General features: G+C 32.4%; 2 protein-coding genes across 3 annotated transcripts; one reads left to right on the top strand and one right to left on the bottom strand.

Moving 5' to 3' along the window:
* Nucleotides 1–32: 32 nt before the first annotated feature.
* Nucleotides 33–15,993, top strand: kar (monocarboxylate transporter 10-like protein kar). Of its 2 annotated transcripts, XM_077427466.1 has the most exons (5): nucleotides 33–142; nucleotides 5,269–5,662; nucleotides 10,903–12,009; nucleotides 12,649–12,723; nucleotides 15,010–15,993. In XM_077427466.1, the coding sequence occupies exons 2-5, from the start codon at nucleotides 5,422–5,424 to the stop codon at nucleotides 15,051–15,053; spliced, it is 1,467 nt and encodes a 488-aa protein (XP_077283592.1). In that variant the 5' UTR covers nucleotides 33–142; nucleotides 5,269–5,421; the 3' UTR covers nucleotides 15,054–15,993. The 2 variants fall into 2 exon arrangements, with proteins under 2 accessions (XP_077283592.1, XP_077283591.1); XM_077427465.1 differs by lacking the exon at nucleotides 15,010–15,993 and having other exon boundaries at nucleotides 12,649–13,327.
* LOC143909469 (exportin-4-like) lies at nucleotides 15,991–23,047 on the bottom strand. Its single transcript, XM_077427463.1, has 13 exons — nucleotides 22,875–23,047; nucleotides 22,505–22,783; nucleotides 22,128–22,385; nucleotides 21,546–22,055; nucleotides 21,256–21,464; nucleotides 20,985–21,140; nucleotides 20,824–20,909; nucleotides 20,576–20,744; nucleotides 20,162–20,491; nucleotides 19,714–19,975; nucleotides 19,369–19,635; nucleotides 19,078–19,287; nucleotides 15,991–17,824 (listed from the first exon to the last, which is right to left on the bottom strand). Exons 1-13 carry the CDS (start codon nucleotides 22,992–22,994, stop codon nucleotides 17,435–17,437), a joined length of 3,246 nt encoding a protein of 1,081 aa, XP_077283589.1. The 5' UTR covers nucleotides 22,995–23,047; the 3' UTR covers nucleotides 15,991–17,434.
* Nucleotides 23,048–23,664: the final 617 nt, after the last annotated feature.

The following is a 23,664-nucleotide window of genomic DNA, read 5'->3' as shown; positions in this document are numbered from 1 at the left end:
AGAGATGGGTATGGCCATTACGAACGTACCTTGATTCCACCAATGTGTCTACGTACTTATTATGTTTCCATTCGGTATTTTTGACATACAAACATAAACATGTATATAGATACACTACCATTGATAACAAGAGACCACAATTGTAATTACATTTAAAACCATATATATATCATCATCATAGTGAGTGCAATCATACGATATTTTTGGATGGAAAAAGTTACCTTGAGTTTATTGATCGAAATCGGGATAAATGATTATATAATGTTTCAGAAGTGTTTTCAATGTACAGAAATCCGCTTATACAATATATATAAACAAATCGTTTAAAAAATTGTCTTATCATACAATTTTTACAAGGCATCAAAATAATTTTCCCAGAAAGGTCGCATACTTGAACTTCAATATCATAAATTTTATTTTTAATCTGCAATTTAAATGCGACGTAAAAATAAGCTGGAGTTTGAATTCAGTGTCGGTATGTATGTATGTACTTGGGTAGATTTTTTTTTATGATGATACATATTATCAAAATGAGAAATACCTGCATAGACACTTGGCAAACTTTTTAAATGAGGGTTAAACACATTCATGTTGAATTGGCTAAAGAATAATTTATAATTTTTGATTAATGGATCGCTTGTTGAAGGTTTTAAGTCATCTCAGTGCCAATGGTTTAATTTATTATTGGTATTGAATCATCATTTAATCTGAAAATGTTATCAAAAACAGTCATTTCTATCCTTCCATGAATACAAAGTAAATGAATATCAATTTTTTGATAATTGATAATTTTGACTATTTAGAAGAATTTTATACCAACACTGCATTTTTACGTCAGCAACTATTTCATGCAAATATTTTTATTACATAAAAATCACTTTCTACTTATTTTCTCAATATTTTATATCTTACAAATATTTCTTCATTTATTGCATTCAATTATTGTACCTTTTAGTATCTTTGATTATTTTATTATTTATTTATATGGATGATAGGGATTGAATGCACTACCCTCTTTATTGTCTAAAATTGCACCTCTTAATTAAAAGTACATATGTATTTTACTCGGCTTTGAGGCGAGTTAAAAATGATAATTAAAACACGTATGTGATTATCGGTACAGAATAATGTATGTTAAATAGCCGATCGGTATGCTTGCATTGCCTATATTGACTTCATGGCAAAATAATGTGCATGAATCGTTAATATTAATGTTTCGATAACGCAAATACGTCTACATACAACGGCTACCATAAAATATTATTGAGTATCAAAAAAGTTATTAGAAAAATGACACGTGAACGACCACTTAAACAGTTTACTCGAGATACGCTCTTCCAAATGCAAGTCATACTATTCTTCAATGAACTACATCCAATGGCTCTTCAACTGCTGAACGACACACAAGGAATAAAAAGTACATACTTACATGTTTTATAGTATACTGTGTCATAGCTAAATTGCTTTCCGTAATTGACATGATTGTGTCCTACTTTTTTGTCTTATTTATGCGACTAACATATGTATGTTATACTAATTACAAATGTCTATATTTACTCCTGTCTGAATTATATTTGCTCTGCCATCATTCTATTATTCCAGGATAAAATAGTTTACCAACAACGGTTTCTAAAAAGTTATTTAACTGATTATTATTTATTTCACTTTTTCATTTGCAATGTGCATACATAATATTTGGAAAAAAATAATAATTTGGTCTTGATAAATCCCATATATGTATATACATAAATAAATAATATTCACACTTTTCAGATACTTTTTTTAATATCAATAAATTTATATTTATTAAATAAATTGTTGGGTTGGTGTGTACTGTAGTATATATATTTTTTTTAATTAAATTCATACATATGTACTTAAATGCATGCTAAATTAGTAAATTTTTTTAATTTATCGAAAAGCAACGAAATACACAAAACAGTATTTTATTTCATTATAAAAAATGGATTTTCAAAAAGTCAATAATTTAATTTGTTTTGTTTAGCATAAATAAAAACATGATTAAGTCAAATGTAATAACTTTGTTTATAGTTTAAAGTTATTAGAGCGATTCTAATATTTTCATGTATGTATTTTATTTTATACTAGTGGCCTGTGTGCAAATAATTGTGCACTCGGTAAAATATCGCAATTAGGATCGACGGAATTGATAATTTAAAAATTAATAATTGTTTTTGAAAAAAAAATCTTGTTTTTGTTAGACGATCGCATCGCGCATGCGCAAAGCCTATACTATGCCGCGTCTCTTTTCACGATATACGATTCCAAGGGGAGAAAGAGAGACGGAGCGTGTTAACGAACATCAATACGCATTTTACACGCACGCATTACACAATTATTATATACGATATCAATAAACAAATCCAACTCGAATTCGAATACATACTATTTACGAATATTGCGCACCACTTATACTTTACGGATAGCATTTACTGTTGCGACAAGAGGGGGAATTTAAATTCTAATTTTAATGATTATTTATAAATGTATGAGAAGATGGAACTATGCATGGTGTTTTTATCTCATAGAGGCGTATTTTACTAATTCTACTGGGAGGGTTTTAAATAGGATAATATTTTTAGCACGGCTGTAAAATAAATTACACGACAATTGTCAAAAAAACATTTAATGTCTAATTAACATCTCACTGATAGGGACCAGTGAAAATATAATTTCACTGATAGGGGTCAGTGAAAATATAATTTCACTGATAGGGGCCAGTGAAAATGTAAATGGTTATGATTTCACTGAAACGTCAAATTTTATTTTTGTTACTGGCAGCCCCCATGACGTTTGATTTGCCGGACGAACGCCGATTCTGTCGTGCGAGCTATTTTAGAGAGGGGCACTCTTTTATTTGCATATTATGTCGTGATAAATACCTAATTTTTCTGGAAATAGGGCTATTTTGCCGGGCCGATAAATGGTACCCGTTCTAAATGTATGTACATACATACATATGTATAGAAAACATATACACGCATGTAGATACTTTGAAGCTATATTAATAACCGATAATTTATTGTACATATACATATGTATCTATACTTCATGGGTATATTGGTAGATGGATATTTTTTGAGAGAAAATACGCCCCTTTTACTAGTATGAATCATGAGATAAAATAAGCCGTTGTGAGATAGAAATGCTATGGCGTCGCACAGTGGGGTGATCAAATATTAAAATTTCGAAAAACTTGACATATTGGAATGCTAAAAAGAGACGTATATTACGTCATAGGAAGATGTTTGATTGTTCATTTTATATTAATTTTGAATTTCCTAACTAATTGTGGTAATCACTTAAATAATGTAGTTTGGCATTTCGACCTTGCATTCAAATTAAGTCGGGATGAGACTATAACTTTTAAAATATAAAAAAAGAAATACTTTGGCCAAACAGAAACGTTAGTCAATTGAAAATTCTTTTTAATAAAATTTGTATATTTGCCATAGATTTTGACGGAATTACAAACTTACTTTGAGTTATTATTCCCTAGAGCAGAGCTACGCAACCCTCACACGCGATCTCGCTCCCACGCGTTAGATCTATATGGTGAGATACGTGTGCCACGGCACACATGTTGCGACGCCCTAGAGTATTTCGTATTTAAAAACTAGCTCTTACAATTTTTTTATAAAATTCTTAATTTAACGATTTAAAAAAAAACCTAGCAAATATGTATGCAATATTTTTTATATTTCATAATGATATTGTTTACTTTCAACAGAATAAAAGTGGAAGCTTTTGGAAAGTTAAGAAATTTTATCATTTTCGATGTTCATTTTTTTATTTAATTTTTTTTAAATATATTGTATTAAATGTATTAAAAAATTAAATAGAAGAATGACTCGTAAATAAAAAGCTTGTAGGATTTTAAGGATTAAGGAATTTTTCAGTATTTATTATATAGTACGTCACATCTAAACCACTGCCAAAACGTATATTTGAATAAAATAACAAATGAAAATACCTATATATACTATTTTCTATCAATGTATTATCTTGGCAGAGAATTTACTATCATCTATTGAAAATTTATTTAATGAATTAATTAATCAATTAATTTTTCTATTGGTGTTTTATATTGTTTACATATAGCTAGGTAGGTAGTTTTTACTTTTTTATTTATATTAGAAAATCTAATATATAATTTCGAAATACACTTTGTATGTAAGTATTCTTGGTTGGAATTTCGTAAACAAGTCAAAATTTCATAAAATTCAAATAAATTTAATAAAAAAACAAATGAATATTTACTATTAGATTCGCCATGTTTACGCTGTTTATTTTTTTTATTTTATTTTTTATTTCATACCAGGAAGGCATTACAGGTAAACCCCAATGCGCCTTCCTGGCCAAATTACAAACAATACAGCATTTTTTTATTATAAGTCGCTAAATTACGAGACACTGACTTAAACTCGACAATTAACGAGACATCTATGAATTGTACATACATTTTTTTTATTGTAATATTTACATTAATCATACTCTAATAGTGGTGACATAGTGGGTAGGAAGGATTTTTAGCCAATTTTTAATCGGGAATCGTTTCAACAATGAAATCAGAGAAAATTGGCAAACTCTGATAGGAAACGATCAACCAGGAGTCACAAATCCTGGTCTGACCAGCAGCATTACAGATATACTCAGAAAAATTCTTTTCAATCGAGGTCAGCTCAAGGGATCGAACTCGGCGCCTCTCAGTGTTAAGCAGAAGCTTAACGACCGAGCCACGCTGCTGGCTATATTACAAATACTGAGCGAAGCCGGGTAAAACAACTAGTTAAATATAAATATTAAATTAAATAAATTTAATAGGTATTTGAAAAAATTCCACCTTAAATTTTTTTTATTTAATAACTTAATATACGAACACCCATGCGATGATATGTCATCGGGTACACCACTAGTAGATAAAGTAAAAATAATAAAATAAAAATTAAATCTTTAATTTTTTGAGTCAACTTGTTTAATTGAAAATCCCCCAAGCATTATGTGGTCTAGTCATACAATTCGTATGTCTGTTAAATTAACATCAAAATGAGGTGCATTATGATTGATTATAATTCATTTTCCCACAATATGGATAAGTTCCGAGGGGAGCGATCGCTCCTGGGTCCGTCATAACATACATGTGCATATTCACCCTTTCATTCACGGATTATCCATGACAATTGTGTCTTTCACTCAGCTTTCAAGTACTGCCGATTATATTATTGATCTATTCTCGTGTTTTTCTAGTTTAAAATGTTGAGAGCCGCTATGAGCTGCTTGAGAATATTGGCGACAAGAGAAGCCGATCGGCACTCAGTAGCAGTGTTCCGGCCTTAGGTATAGGTTGTGCTCCCAATGCCAATGTACTGCCGAAACTGTTGAGACTCATCTTTGGCACTCATGGAGGAATCTGTACCAATGGCTGAGGACACCCGACCGCCTCCAGAGCAAGTTTTCAAAGAGACTGAGCTCGTGGCGAACAAACCACCAGATGGAGGAGCCAGAGCCTGGTTCGTCATGATGGGCTCGTTCCTCTGCAATGGTATCCTTTTGGGTATCATCAATAGCTTTGGGGTCATACACACCTATCTTCAGAAGAGCCTCAATGAGGCCGGTGACGCAGATGCCTCTAGCAAAGCAGGTATATTAAAATTATTTGAAATTCGCGCCATTTCAGCACGAAACTTTAAATGTAAAGGGAAAACTTACCATCATATTAACATACTATCTACATTAATATCAATATTATACTATATCATACTACATATGTTTATTGTTCGAGTACATGTACATATGTTTAAATTTAAACCGAGAAAATATGATATATGAACAGTAGTTTGAGTTTAAAAGTAACCTGAATGAAGAGAAAGTTAAAATTGAATCCTTTTTTTTATCTTTCCATTTTTTTAAAAAATGGAAAGATAAAAATTTATAAAATATATAAAGGTGCGTATCGATTTTCAAATTGTCAACAGTTTGGAAGACTTTTCAAATCAATAGTTTGGCACTTCTGTGCTTCATATGTGTATAATATATCGCACTATACAGAATCCTTTTGTCACTCAATGGCGTATCGGTTGATGGTCAAATGCATCTATTGTTATTATAATGCTTATTTCCGATTCGACATAACGCTACTCCACGTGTGTATTGTGTAGTATTTATTTTCGTCAATGAGTTGAAAATAGTAATAACGATAATTTAGTGATAAGACAACATTGATTTGTATTGTAATCAAACACAAAAGTGGTTTGCGCGCTGACTCAGTGTTGACAGTACACCATTTCGATGCGAAATCGGATTCTTAAAATGACCAAAATAACACTGGAAGGCTACTGAATGTCATATTTGAACAAAGCGACCGTCTAATGCGATTTTGGCAATTGCACACCCGTTGTGGATACATTTGGATTGGACAAAGACGCGAAATTTTGTAACACTGAAAACAAAAGTAAACAAAGAGCAAAACCACGTGCACGAAAGTAACGACGTTCAAATCATGGTTCGGTTTATATGCGTGTTTCTCTTCAGCGACGGGTATATCTGTCATGACCTGGCTCCAAAATAGATTGACCACGCGATCATACTAGAATTCACCACATGAACACAATCCTCCTATCAATACCGAAATAAACCGACAAATTGTAAAATTCGGGAGCTGGAAGATGAACTGAACTGAAATTTTATCCAATTGAATATTTGATTTTGATTTTTAAATGCTTTTTTAATATTACTAAATTATGTTCACAATACGTTTTACAACATCTATTTTAATAGCTACTGATTTAATTTAATTTTGTTAGTAATCATAATAATAATCGGGGCTTTTTTATTATTACATACCTCCTTTACGTTTCACTTACGATTACAATTCAGGAAAAAGTTTGCCTCTTATCCGATCGTTTTCATACTTTGCCATGTTGCTCATTTTGGTCATCAATACAAGTAAATGGATCCTCCGCCATTACGATAGAGATAAAATATCGTTTAAGAAGCGAAACAAGTCCGAACATTTTTAATCTCGGTGACAGTTGGTAGTCATTAATTTTATACATAGACGGCGGTAGTAAAATAAAATTATTGGCATTTTTATTCAAAATAATAATTTTATATACAAATTATTTATTTCCTTTCATAATGTAACGCGGCGGAATGGCGTTCCGGCACCTTTTTGTCTGGGCATATTTTATTTTTCAGAGGAATACTAATATTCAATATACTAATATAACTTGAATATAATATAACCCTGATAATAATCATAATCATATATGTACATATATATATATATATATATATATATATATATATATATATATATATATATATATATATATATATATATATATATATATAATATCGCTATTCCGTCTGTCTGTCTGTCTGTCTGTCTGTCTGTCTGAGATAACACTCGCCGTACTATAATAGTCGTTTTGATTAGACATACATATATACGTCATTGCTAAAACGTATACGAAGATATAATAACAAAAGAAAAAAAACTTCTATATATACTAATCGATGCCAATCTTTCCACTTGGCTGAGAATTTATCGCCATCTATCGAAAATTTATTTAATTAATTAACTTTTCTATCGGTGTTTTATATTGTTAATATTTAGGTAGGTACATAGGTAGGTAGTTTATACAATTTTTTTCATATTAAATAATCTACATACTTATCTATATTTGTATATAAAAATCTATATTTGTCTTTTTGTCTCTTTGTCTGTCACGTATGCGTTCCCATACTATTCACCCGATTGCGATGAAACTTACAGGAGTTATTGTGTGTATATGCGCGATGGTTTCTGTAAAACCATCGCCACCTGCGTTTTTTCGACAAATGGGAACAGGGACGGAGAAAAAAATCGCCCAAAAACGGAAACGGGAATCGCATGCGTTATTGTGGCATTGCAACGCATACCGGGTTCAGCTGGTTTAATATAAATATTAAATTAAATGTTTTTAAAAGGTATTTGAAAAAAAAAAATAGGCTGGGAATCGAACACATGACCGACGACACATTTCTTTTAATTTTTTCTATTTAATAACTTAATATGCCATCACCCATGTGATGATATTTCATTGGGTACAACACTAGTAGTATTATATTATTCTAATGTTAATGTACACCATAATATGAAAAAGAGCTCAAAAACCTATTTACAATTCTTAAATTGAATATTTCATTTTATTCAGTGATTCACATTTTAAAATAGTATCGCTTTTTTATTATTCATAACCACATACTAGGACTCATACATGATGGTATCGATCACAATAATCGTAGGTACATAAATCCTTAAGAGGCTTTGAACTCGAGGGATATCAATTTTCACTCATTCACAGTTCATAGGCCTATCTACTCGTATCGATCATATACATACATACATATTAAATTTCTTCATATCGAATTACTCGACTCCTCTTCGGTGATTACTGCACTTTTATCGTATAAACATGCTTAGTTGCTATTTCAAAACTTGGAACATGTTCTACTTTGATTTTGAATGTGAAACTTACCTCACTGGGAACTTTGAGTGCCACAATGGGGGCATTTGTCTACTAATCGATAGCAGTATTTTTTTTTTCAGATTTATAATCGAAATTTTCATAGATTTGTCAAATATTACATGTATACAGCTTCCTACGCTTGTGATATTTTGTTGATTTGATAATGCGCTTAAATATTCAGATGTCTGGCAAATCGCCGTGGATTTTTTTACTTGGTTCAAATTCAAAAATAAGCAATATTTACGAGAAAAACAATTGTTTCTAAATATTATGTATCAATATCAATCAATTTAGTATTCAAATACGTGTTATCAATTTTTTACTGAACATGCCGCTTAGATAGTTGAAAATGTTACGGTCAAAGCTACGCAAGTTTATATATTTATTTGTGTTTATATTCAATCCCAGTCACTATCTGTATAGTACTTCATGTGTGGGAAAAGTGGAATCAGAGTTTAATTTGACGTTTCTATAGCAATGTGTTGATACCGAATTATCATGAAATGATATAATAATATTAGCATTGAACCGAGGTTCATCGACTTTTCATAATTATGTTGTCACATTATATTTAAAATGCTAGTATAAAGATGCGTTTTATTATTTAAATTGAGATCTCTGAATATGGGTCAATAATATACGTTTTCCTATGTAGATTATTTTGATAAAAATATTATAATTACGGGTACATTTTTAGGTCACGATTATCTCAAACCGATTTTTATTACGACCTTTCTCGAGGCGCTGTCAACTATCTTCTTTACCTAACAGAAATGCATTGGAATGTTTTAAATACACGATCACAGCTTTTCATAGAGATCTATCTTCATAAAATAAACTAAAGAACCATCTATAACTTGGGTATGAATTAGTTGAAACCTAGTGTACTCATAAGGGCAGAAACGCACTGAGTGGTATGGGACGTTATGTGTCCTTGGTTCCCGCTGTGCACATGCAGAATGAATATGTTTGGGAAGTCGCACGTGTATGCATATATGTACATATACAACCGACAAGTTTCTCCTACATTTCTTCCAATATGGGATTCACCATTATCGATCACTATCAAGCAAGGATAAAATATCACCGAAAACACTCCAGGGGGTGATTTTTGGGACTGTGTACCATCAATATGGGCTAGGGGTGCTGCGTTTTTTCGCATGTTTGAAAGTATCTAAAAAAAAAACAAATGCCACGTCCCACTGAGTATGTTTTCACCCTAATGGTGCTCTTGCTTATTACTAATCTATATATACTTGTTCATTACTATAAAAACTTACTATTATGGTGCGTACGGACTAGGCCAACGAAGGCAAACTTAATTGGGACCAGTGGCGTACAAAATATTGAAATAAAATGGGTCTACCTCACGGGGCCGAAAGTGAAACGCCCGAAAACGCAAATATCGGAAGGCAAAGATCGAAAATCAAAAGATCTTAAGTCGAAAGATAAAAAAGGATCTCTCCCCCCGTCGTACATACTCACTTAATTTGCGCGAGCAGAATACAACAGGAATAAGAGGAACAGGCTTTTCCTCCCGTATTCTGCGCGCGCACATTAAACAAGGCTGTATGACAAAAAGAGAGATAATTTCACCGCATGCCAATCATATATATATTATATATACATACATAGTACCGTTAACCATGCACCCTTTTTTTGATCTTTCGACTTAAGATCTTTCGATTTTCGATCTTTGCCGATGTAATATTTTGAATTTCAATTCATTAAATCAAATTTATTTTAAATACGTATATATAAAATAATTTTAATGAGGGCTTACTGGGAAATTTTCGGCTTCTTGGTGGCTTATTCCGCCCGGAAATTAGAACAAAAATAAAGTTCATTACTACCAGTCTATAGATACCAATTTGTTTAACATATGTACCTTCAATTCTTAGGCGGTAGTATCTAATCAATTTGCCAATTGTTTTTCAACGATCAATTGAACAGCGCTGTTTTCGATCTCATGAGACATCGATTGACATCGTTAGATGCGTACAAAAAAGGGTCATAAAGGGCAAGGATGTTTAAAAATATTCATATAACATTTGGGATACATACAAAAACTGTCATTATTTATTTATTTATTTATATAATTTTAACTATTTAGCTAATTTAATACAATTTGTACTTTTACTCAAACACATTATTAATTACTTAACTCTAAAATTTTATATATTCTAAATTTATATGCACTGTCTCTCACCGAGGTGTCTCCTTGCACCTCGCAAAAATGCATCCACTGTCTTAGAAGACCTGACACACTCAGGGAGGGCATTGTACATGAGCACACCCCTGTGAAAGACACCACCAGCTGTCTTCTTTTTCCTTACAAAATAAACAAATCCTTTCTGTATCTTTTCAGCGTTGGTTGGCTCGCTGGCTATAGGAGGTATGTTTTTCCTGTCGTTTGTAGCAGGAATGCTGACTGATAGATTGGGTCTTCGTTGTATAACATTGTTGGGTGGTATTCTCGCCACCAGTGGTATGTTACTTTCATCTTTTGTAAGTCATAGCATAGAATGCCTTTACTTCACGTATGGCTTAATGTTTGGTGTGGGTGCAGCTCTTGCCTATACACCTTCCCTTGCTATACTTGGACATTACTTTCGACGATATCTTGGTTTAGTAAATGGTATCGTTACTGCCGGTAGTTCAGTATTTACTGTTGTATTGCCCGTACTTCTCGATTATGTACTAACGAATCATGGTCTAGTTGTAACACTGAGGGTCCTCGCGTTTTTATCTTCCTTTATTATATGGTGTGCCCTACTATTTAAACCGCAAACTACGATAGAGAAAGTAAGCCACAAACAAGATTGTGCATCTCTGATGAAATCATTCGTCAATGTTGATAATTGGAAAAGAAAAAAGTATGTAATATGGGCACTTGCTATTCCATCAGCACTTTTTGGATATTTTGTACCTTATGTTCACATGCCTAAATTCATCGAAGTGACATTCGGTTTTAAGAGCAATCTTCCAGTTATGTGCATCGCTATAACGTCTGGTATTGGTCGATTAGTTTTTGGCTATATAGCTGATTTACCTGGAGTGGATAGAATTCTATTGCAACAAATTTCTTTTTATAGTATAGGAATTTTGTCTATGTGTTTGCCTTTTGCAAACTATTACGGCTTGCTTTTAACAATTGCGCTGGGTATGGGTCTATTTGATGGGTGCTTCATTTCACTTTTGGGCCCAATTGCTTTTGATCTTTGTGGACAAAAGGGTGGTGCTCAAGCTATTGGATTTCTACTCGGTCTGTGTTCAATACCTCTAACATTAGGACCACCATTAGCTGGGATGCTATATGATCATACGAAATCGTACACTTTACCGTTTCTTCTTGCTGGGGTGCCACCATTGGTGGGTGCAACAATTATGTTTTTGATTAGACTTGCCAAAGACCCACCCATGGAAGAAAAAAATGGCCATGAAGCAATTTTGACTACAAATGCTTGGAAAGATGGTAAGATATTATGCAATTGCATTATTTTAGTGAAAAATTTCATTGTTACTTAATTGGATTTTGATTTTGAAATGTTTTTTATTATTACTAAATTACGATCGCAATACATCTTATGTATATCCAGGGGCGTCATTTGGGGGGGCTGGGATGGGCAGCCACCCCCCCTAGATTTGAACGGGACTATCCACATTGTTTAATGTATTATTATGATTTAAAATACTAAACCAACAAACCAAATCTTAATAGATATTTTTTTAATTATTTTACTATTAATTTTATTGATAAAAATATATAAATAAAAAATGATTAAAATATGTAAATAGTTAAAATTCATATACAGTAATTTTTTTTAATATAATACACCCCCTCCCCTAGAAAGTCATTTCTTACTTGTCAAAAATTTTGCCCCCCCCCTGGGAAAAGCTGAAATGACGCCCCTGCTTATGTATATTTTAATAGCTACTGATCTACTGATAATTTTCTATTTATAATTTTATTTTTTTGTCAGTTATTATAGTAGTATACAGCATAATAAGAAAAAGACAACTTTTAATTGTTACTTAATCTATATTTTTATTTATATAATAAAAATAAAAATATTTCCACGTTCGTACGAATGAATAATTTATTAATTTTCAGATATTGAATATTCAGATAAACGAAATGGATCCCATCTTCCAGAAGCTGTGCCTTTGGCAGCTTTAGTTTCGCCAGGTACACTACCATGGCATTTTTACAGCACACCCTACATTGCACCAGCACGAAGCCCCAACAATAAAACACTTTCGACAAAGCACGAAAATCTGTCAAACTCGCATACCCCTTTGCTCGCTTGTAACATTCACATAGGTCCTAAATTTAATAGTAATTATCTCACATGTAATGCTTCTTCCGCTTACTATTCTTGTCCATCATCTAATAAAAAAAAAATGGTTTGGCCAATAGACTTACACAGTAGTGAACTTAGAAGAATCCAAAACTTAAAACCATACACAGTATCATAGTCTATTATGTCGATATTTCTCAAATTATGTGATAATGATAATATTTTGAGTGCGATCTATCTATTTGTGATATATTAATGTACATATGTATAGGAGTGTGTTCATTATTTTATGATTTAATACCAAATATTTGATCTCGAAGGCTGATGATTCATAATGATTGTTTTCTATGGTTTACTTCGAACCTTTAGTTATAAATACTAATCGATTTTAATTTGGGATCTAGTATTTTATATAAAATATATTGTGAAATACATAGATATGATTAGTTTCTAAAAATTCTTAAGCATTTTATTTTTGTGGTGATTTTATACATAAAGAAATGAAATACATACATAATTATATAATTTTAATTAGAAATGAAATATGTTATATTATATTTTTTAAATTTTTATCCAAATCACATTCATTAGAATAAAATAAAACATTATGTTTCGTGAAGCACCTTTTGACTTTGTTGTGTATTCTTTTACGTCTTTAATAATCCATAGATTAGAAATAGAGCTTATAACTAGTCGGTCATCATTAAAAAATTTTGGTCAACGTCAAAGTAGAAAGAACCAAATATTTACATATGTACTATTGTGGGACTTTTCATTCTCAAATCAAATTTTTTGATTAAAATAGCAAAATCTGCATTTGAGATCCACTTCAACACTCGTCATTACAGATTCATCTAGACTTAGATTCAGAATCTTGTGAAGGAAAATCGATTTTGGAAATAAATTTTTTTGAATAGTTTTCTATTCTATAAAATGGAGTACACAGCAAAACTGCCATTTTTAGCATATTTGTTTCTTTCTACGCATATATTATGTCTAACATTAAAAACTATTGACCAGTATGCATCATTGTATTACTAAAAAGAGAAATTTTGATATAATTGTTTTTATTATATATAATATTTATTATTAATTTCATACACATATGTATAGCTATAATATTATATAACATTTTTTGTTGATTTGAAAATAACTAATAAACTATAAAACATTTCTTAATGCATCAAATCAAAAAGATTCCAAAAAAATAGCTCGGTAAATAAAATATGTTTATTAGAAATGCTATTGACTTTGGAATCACATTGAATTTATTTTTAAAAATCAAGTGTTTATATTTATCCTGTGTTATTGTATCAATTATTTTTGATAATTATGTTGAGACTATTTTATTAATAAAATAAATATATTATATAGATAATATACATATGTATATTAGGGTTAGAAAACCACCAATGGATACTCTACATATATACATATATTGACACCTTCGTTCACGGACGAAACTGCTTGGATTTGTATGAAAAAAATAAAGTTTGCTGTTTCTGATATTCTGAATTTTTTAACAGACTGCATATATAAATTAATTTCTCACTTTTAATAATACACTCTACTAAATATTGTATGTGCATATTTTGAATGATATTATTTGATGTGTTCTGCATTTGTGTGTAATTAGTGCTGTGATTGTTTCTTACCAATACATTTATTATGTATGTATCGTATGTATTACAATAATATATATTATTTATATGTATGTCATAACTAGTGAGCGGATCGGAAGCGTGCCGTTCATTGTTAATTGTTCGTCGAACCTTATTTTTTTGCACTCTAGCTTTGTAAATAGACCCAAAACGCCCCGATTCCTGGAAAAAGCACGCTCCCTATCCGCCCTTTAGTCATAACACAATGTCTATATAACAAATTGTCTTTTTTGTTTGTATATTAATTTTTCTTTCGATTAAATTTAATAACTATATTTGGTTACTTAATGACGTCTTTTAACATTGCATACTTTCTAAAATTCAAAAAACATTTTCATAATAATTTTCTAATGTTTGTAAGAGGCTTCTTACTTATTTATTACATGTATGATATGTAGATAAATTGTATTACGTAATTTCAATGTCTTATGTAAGTATCTGAAAATTGAATGGGGAATATATTTTATGTACGTTTTTGAATAATTATGAACCAATATTTTATTTCTATTCCAGATTCGACTAAGGAAAATGGCACACTCAATACACAAGTGCACTGAAAATTCAACTCCATATTTTCAGTGTTGGGCATTTAAAAAATATGAAGAAACTGATTTCTTTCATTCAAGTGATTTGTTTTAAATTTAATAAAATTATTGAACTATACGAACAGAAAACTCCCATTATAATGCTGTTTGATATTTGTAATTCACAATTTTACGTTATGTTAATTTAAGTCTATAAAAATTTTATTTTATGTTATGATAAAACGCTAATTTATGAATTCTTTTTCTATTTTAAGATTATTGTGTTTGTGTAATTATAATTTGCGTACATTACATTTTGAATTTTCCGTTGGTTGTTAATGGTGTTTCTAAATGCGAATGTTTCATGAAATGGTTAAATGCATGAACTAATATTACACAATATTAGAGCAGGATGTCGATATCTCAATTGACTGATGTGACTCCTAAAATAAGTGTCATAATCGAAAAATCTGTTATGAAACGAGAGTTTTTCTATCCTTTCTTGTTACAAATTACAGGCTATATGTAATTCCACAATTTCTTTATAAAATAAATGTCTGATAATATATGTGATTTATATTAAAATTGATTAGCTGATGATCAAGAAATTATAAATGGCCCGTGTTGATTATAAATATTATATTTTGATTTGATTATAAATAAATTTAATTATAAATAACCCGTGTACAAAGAAAAGAATGACTGAATGGGTGGATATTGGGCCACCGATGTCGGATTGTTTTCGGTTTAATTTTGACTTTGTCCAGTTTGATTAAATATTACAGATAATTTCTTTTTCATACTAAACCAGGTATAAAAGTTTCTTATTGCATTATAACAATAATTTTTCATTTCGTTATGATTTTTGATACCTAATTTATGTTTTTATAGCACTAAATTTTACCTCATGCTCGTATTTGTATTGAATTATGAATATCTGTACTTAAACCTAAAATAAAATATGATACTTATAAAAATATTTTTTATTAAAAAAAAATACAAAAAACATTTACCTACATTGGTACATTTACATGTAGGGTAAATAGCGAAAGAAGAAAAATAATATCTCATTACAAGTGGTTGGATAATTGTAAAAGGAATACATAATTTTGGAACACGATGTATATTTAAGCATATTCATCTACACATAGATATTGATGATGCACTAAATTTTCATTAACATCACCGAGGAATGGCAAGATAACATGCATGTAAAATCAATTATTTTGAAATTCATTCTCCTAAGCGTACATGAGGTGATTGTGTTGTAATTTTAAATGGTCTTAGTAATCTCTTATAAATATTTATAATTCTTCAACTACTTGTTGGTTAAAATTAAAATGTTTGGATATTAATTCTCATTAATACAGCACAAGAAAATTTAACATAATATTAGTAATTCAGTAATTTTTTAATACTTAAATTAAAAGTTTTAAAAACCCGTTTATCATTCTAATCGCAGATAAAAAAAAAAACAAAACATAAAAGTTGTTCATAAAACATGCCTGAAAATTTATATATGTTTGAGCATGTATTAATAATTGAGTATATTTTATTAAATATAATAATTCAATATCACTAGCATTTTACTAAAAAGTAGAATCATATTTAGATCGTACCAGTCTGTCGACTATGCATCTCGCAGTGAATCATTACATAGTTTGTTATTTAGATCATTTACGTAAATTAATTAAATGCACATTTTTATGTACCAATTAAATATGTACATATTTTTGCAATAAAAATATTATTCAAAACAAAATAAATCCAAGGAATGGTCAAAAACGACAATTACTGGAAGTCGAGTTCAATGAAATTTCGTGCTGCTTTTCATTTTTTAAGATTATAAGGACAGTTTTTAAAATTAATTATTAAAAAAAAAAAAATAAAGTCAAAATTTGGAAATCATGTTCATTAGGTATTAAGCAATAGTCGAGCAATCTTGGATTTTTTCCATCGCTGTTTTAGAGTCGCAGATTTTGGATCACATTAGCACAAACTTTTTCGAGATCTACATACATACATAGATTGCCAGTTAGCTGCAAACCAAGGTTGTTAATTTGAATTACAAATAGCTAACACATCAACACGAAACACATATCAAAGGCATTGCTTTATGACACAAACCCTAAAACATCTCATATTTTTAAATGGAAGATATGAGAGCTCCATCGCCAACGATCTATACACGTCAGACAATCACGTACGTTTGTAAAATAGCACCTTCGCAATTGTGACGTGCTCTTACAGAAGGGCTCAACACATACGCTGCAATATACACATTGCAATAAGCACTGTATGAATTTGACCATTAAGTAGACAAAACATACATATATATATATTACAAATATACATATATTACAGATAGTATATAAATTTTTCACACAAAGAAGTAATTTTTTATTTTATAAACACTATATAGAATTGAGTGTTTGCAAGTGTGAAAAATACTTAGTGAAAGCAGTTTTTAGACGCATAGGCGGTATGTCAGATTTCATTATGGCTGCAAGCTCACTAGGCAATTGCATGTTCTGTAAATAGCAAGCCAGGCAATAGTATGTAGAGGCAGCGAATTCAATATGTGCTTGCAAAGCACCCGTTGCCGCGGCTGACAATAGTCGATTAGCTAACGATGGTAAGGCATCTAACAATCTACTAGCTCCTATTATCGTTCCATTTGCTTGTCTTCCCAGATTTCCTAAAAGTTTGCACATTAGTATTGCGTCTTCATCCGACGCAGCTTCCAAACCATCAGCTATTGATCTCATGACAGCATTGAAATACTGATCTTCCAAAGGACATATCTATAAGGAATCAGAACGGAATATATAAATACATGTACACAAATGTATCAAATACTCGCAACAATACATAAAAAAGTTAAATATTGTACACATATACAGTGGCGTAGCGAGGGTAAATATCACCCGGGGCAAGCATTATTTTTGCCCCACCCCCTTCCCCTCTTTTACTCATATTTGTTGACTTGTATAATTTTCCAAGTAACAGACAAATGATCTCAATTTTTAAAACTCAAGTATGTGTGTACATATACAGAGCCAGCTTGTGAATCGTTGTCTAAGAGAAATATTCAAATACACAATTAAATACAAAAATAAACGCATTAGAAAATCAAAATACACAATACATACAAAAAGGAAAATAGAGATCTAACAAAATTTTGTAAATTTGTAAAATGAACTAAAAAATATTGAAAATTACAAAAGTTTTTAACCTTTGGTAAAATGGTTTCTATATGTAATATATTATCAAATTATTATTCTGATATAGGGCGAAAGCATGACGGTTTATGAGATTTTTGGTGTATTAATGTTTCGTTCTTCGGTCATATAAATATTTATAACATTTTTCGAAATATTTTAGGCGCCCGTTCTTTTACGGCGCCTATGTGTGCCAAACACTTCGCACACGCCACGAGCTGGCTCTGTACATATATCTGAAAATACAGGAAATTACAAGAATTTCTGTATTTCATTCATTCGTAGTATTTTCAAGGGCTGAGACACGAAATATATGTATATCTATCAGTAGCGGCTCATGAGAATTCATCATGGGGGGGCTACAGAGATTAATCGGGGTGTAGTAGCTCGATGACGGGGTGAATAGCATGCATATGTACTATACTGAGAGGTCTGCAGCCCCGCAGCCCATGTGGACGACAAAAATAGCATGCATTTGTACTGTACTGGAAGGCTGCAGCCCCGCAGCCCATATGGACGAGCCGTCACTGACATCTATAGAAAGCTAAGGCATTGTCTTAAATGTATTTTCCGTTTTCATGGTCAGGCTCAAATCTAGCGCCACATTATTGCTTTCAATACAAAGCCTAGAAATACTGCATGTTTGACAGATGGATTACAAAGAACACAAATAATTTTTGTACTTTTCGAAGTGAAAGTTACTACAAAATATGATAAAACAATATGTTGCCTATACGGCGCCCCCAAGGCTGGTGCGCCCGGGACATTGATACTCCCGTCAACCCCCCTGTTACGACACTATATGTACTTGTAAATTTAATTATAAATAAACTTACAATATCAGGTCCAAAATCAAATAGTAAACGATAATATCGTTTTGCTACATTAGGACGCTGTAGTAGTGATGTTGGAGACATCATTCTCGGCAAAATAACACGAATTCCTTCCAATACGGCAGCCATGCCTTCCTTATTTCCGCTTTCCATAGAATCATTATATCCTTTGGCTACTAATTCACTGATTATTTCCATAACGAGCATTGTCTCCTATTCAAAGCATACGCATATTAGATTGCATTACATTGCGACTCTCATATCTTTGTAAAATTATTTGAACTAAATCTCTACCTCGCAATAATCATCTTCGGCATCTTCAGCATGCGCCGCATTATTGAATTGTAGAATAGGCTTTGTTGAATAAGCTCTCAACACATCAATTATGTGTAATAACAAAAGCCCACTAGAATAGTTTAGTACAGTCTGTGATAAATAGGCAACGCACGACGCTGCCAAGCGTAATGTACTTCTAGTAATGGCACCACCTTCACGTAAACCTTGAACAGAAGCAGCTACAGCTGGTTCTAATATTTTCCAAATGGAAATAGAAGACTTTGCCTAAAATAAAATAAAATACATACAAATAATTTTTTTATTACAATTTAAAAAATATTATAAATACAGCATATACTTTACCTTGCAACCTTCGGCAAGACCAGTGTATACGTCGAGTGCTTGTAAATAGGCAGAACTAGACGAGGGCGAAGTAAGTGCGATATGAATCGGTGCTAAGAGATCATTAAGATGGGACGATTGTTGATCTTCAGGAAGTGCAGATACTGCAGCGCTAGCTGCAGCTGCTAATCCACGGCGCGCTTCTTCTGACAATCCGACACCATCAGGTCCGATACCCCATTTGACAGCTTCCCACACATGTATCATTCCAGTACTACCTTCTCTTAAAATTTATTACATTATTTAAATCCAAAAACTCGAAACAAACAAGTAAATAAACAAAAGTGATCAGTGATCGATTCCGAGTTCGAATCAGCCAAAATCTCGAGTTCGAATTTTCACATGATCACAATACTTCATCTATTGTTACTACGTATATAGATAAAATAAAAAAAACATATTAACTCACTGGCAATTTATCGAAGCGACAGTTCTTAATAGAGCAATGGCGTGGTGAGCAGGTGCAGGATCACCAGGTAGCGATCTTAATATTGCTAAAGCACCTGATGATAGCCGTTGAGCTGCCCATACGTCGCGTGGAGAGCCACGTCCCCAAATAGCCTGTAATACTGGTCCAGGTTTGCCAGATACGACAGCACAACTATTATCGGGTAACCAGTATGCACGAGCCCAACGACGAAGAAACCACGTCACACTAGCACCCAATGTAGGACTTGCTACCCATCGACCCATTCCCCATCCAGCTATCCAGCACATACGCCATAAACCTGCTATTAATCTAAAAACATTTGAATAATGATATATTATTTAATTACATATTGTTATTTTGTATACATGTTTTGAAGAAATGATAGATAAAAACCTTATAGTCGTGTTTGCAGCTTGCATATCATCAAGAGATGATGGATTTTCTGGCGATGCTAATAATCTTTCTGATGCAAGTAAGTCACCCGGAACACGGACACTGTGATGAACCAATTTTCCCGGAATCGCTGGAATTTCTCCTTCACCATCTTGCGTCAAGACATGTGCTGTAAACGATCATGGTTTCGATAGTTAAAAGATAAGTGTTCGAATTACAAATGACTAAATCGAGTGTAATATACACACCTGTAAATAATATAGTCCAGTGGAGGTCTTCATATATACAGCAAAGTTCTTGAGATTCAATTCCAATCATAAATAATTCTTGCATCCTAAAATAGTAGAAATTAAAAGAAGTAAATAGGTATTTTAATACTGTTAATGGTTATTTGATAGATATTTCATACCTATTTGTGCGAGCTTCTAATAGACGACATAGTAATGGAATACTATGTTCAGGGGCTGCTCGTCCTAAAGCTCCGGCTAATGACAATAGATTGTCATATCTTTCAATATCACTGCCTTCTTCTTCGATTTCAGTTTCATTTTCAGCTCCAGCATGTCTATAAAATAATTGAAATAAACTTAAACAAGACAAAGCAAATCCCACAATGGTAACTCGACAGTTTTTGTACACAAACTATTTTACTAGAATAAATAATAGTTAGAATTATTTACCTAGTGCCATCAGGAGCTGCTAGCCTAGTTTTAAGTAAGGCGTCAAATATATGAGCAGACCCCTCAATGAATGGTTGAGGAATGGGTTTTGGTGGACGAGATGTTAAAAGTTGAGGAGCAGCAACATGCAATAATTCTACCCATGCTTCTAAAGCAGCCTCAAGGCCCATTCGCCAACCATCTTCTTCATCAGTACCTATCGCTGCATGCTAAATAAATCATACATAAGTACCATTCGGAATTGTTTTACAATAATATTTGACTTATTTAATTATATAAAAACAACTTACTGCCTCTTCTAATGCACTGAGACGAATCAAATGTTCAATGTAAGCAAGAAGTGTAGTGAGAAATTGTAAAAACTCATTTGGTGGTAAGGAAAGCAAATGTCTGGAATGGTTAATAACAAGTCGACGAAGAGCTGTAGCAGGTGCAGGAGATGGAGCCACACCCAAGAGAGGGAATAAAGCTCTGGCCAAACGCAAGGCATTTTCTTTGTCCATTTCAGAACAACCAGCTATAACGTAAGTCAGCTGTTCTAGACAAGAGAGAACAGGAGATAATAGTGGTTCTCCATTTCTACCTAATACACCTAGAGTAATGAAAAATTTGTCGTTCGTAATCAAAGCTGTCCACGCTTCAGATTGTTCTTTTCTATCCGAGTCAAATAACAAAGCAGGTAACATCAAAGTTAGTTGTCCCCAACACAAAGCAGTGCGAACCAATTGTAACAATTTTTCTGCAAAAACTATATCGTCTTGATTGTTAAGAGCTCCTCGTTCGACTATCTCTTGTAAAGTCTGAAACATTTCCAAAAATTATTTACAGATAAAAATATAATATTTTAAACAATGATAATAATAAAATATTACTTGGATGCCAAATGAAGATATATCGAATAAATCAGTGCATTCAAATTGTCTTCTAATTTGTTGACGTTTATCCGAAGACAGATTATCTGAAGGTCGCGCATTACTGGTATGTTCTTGCAAAATAGCGCTTAATAACGAACAGCCTAGAGCGGATTGATCTCCACCAGATACGATCAGAGCTTTAGCTTCTTGAACTAGAGCGTGTCGACTAGCTCCACCGTCTTCTAAACTTTGCCATTTTACAATAATACTTAACACCTAAAAATTATATTTAAAAAATAATTATACAAGTCAAACTGAAACTGTTGGAATTGGGATTTTCTATAATATATGGAAACGAGAGATTTGTACGTAAAATTAAATTAATATAAACAAACCTGCAATATTTTTTCCCTAACAGAGGAAGGTAGCCGTTTGTGAGCTACATATTGTAATAAATAATTTTTTAACACTTGAATGTCTTCCGTGTTTATCGTCGACCATTCTTTAACAAGGGCGATTTTTAACAGGCCTGCCGTTTCAAACAGAATATATTCGTTGGAAGAAGTCTCTAATATTTCTTTGCATAATTGATAAGGCGAAGGGATCTTGCGAAAGTCTTGAAATATGGCTTCAGCTTCTTTCAATTGATCGGGCGTCATCAAATTAGGAGGGGACTGAAATGAAAATCATCGATAACAACACGAGTGAAATTTTTTCCAAGTGTCAGATCAAGTGAGGTTATGGTAGAATAGATGAAAAACTGACCAGGAGCAGACATGCAGCCGGCTCTAACGCTGCCAAAACGCGCTCACAGGACACGGCGCTTCCCGAGGTCTGCGCCCCCATCGCCCCCGACGCCTCCGCCCCCGCACCCATCCACATCATTGCGAGCGCCCGACACAATCACAACTCTACACAACTCTACCATACACTGCACTACTGCCAACACCACACCACATTTGTATAAACCGGCGATCTTCAACCGTCAACTGTCAACTTGGTGCACAAAAACAATACAGTCTAAAATGGGTAAACGGACTACTAGTCATATGTGAACCAATCACAGGACACCCAAAAATTAAAAATTGGTCGAATTTTTGGGTGTGACCAGTTTTTCGTGACCAATTTTCGGGTATGACCAGTTTTAAGGTGTGACCAGTTTTAGTGTGACGGGTGATCACGTGTGACCGATCTAGGGCAACCGGTTGTCCTATGACCAGTTCACATTTGATTAGTAATCACCGAACCCTAAAATGACATATATGTATATGTATGTGTTGGCCGGTAAACGGATTATTCCGCAAAAAGCGATCTCGCACACGTCACTAATATCTCGATGACGTGAATATTGTACTTACGAGAACCCGAGTGCCAGATGTTCCGTGATCGAGATTTTAGTGACGTGCGCGAGATCGCTTTTTGCGAAATAATCACCGAACCGTGTTGGCCATATGAATAAATTAATATAGTATACTACTATCAGTAACGAGTGAGTAAGAGCGTCGTCGAGAGCATAGAAGATACATATGTACATGGTGGTGTTTCATACCTAAAC

Source organism: Arctopsyche grandis, chromosome 3 (assembly GCF_051622035.1).
Source record: "Arctopsyche grandis isolate Sample6627 chromosome 3, ASM5162203v2, whole genome shotgun sequence".
NCBI lineage: Eukaryota > Metazoa > Arthropoda > Insecta > Trichoptera > Hydropsychidae > Arctopsyche > Arctopsyche grandis.
Note: the sequence above shows the minus strand (reverse complement) of the source record. Positions and strands in the feature narration are given on the sequence as shown.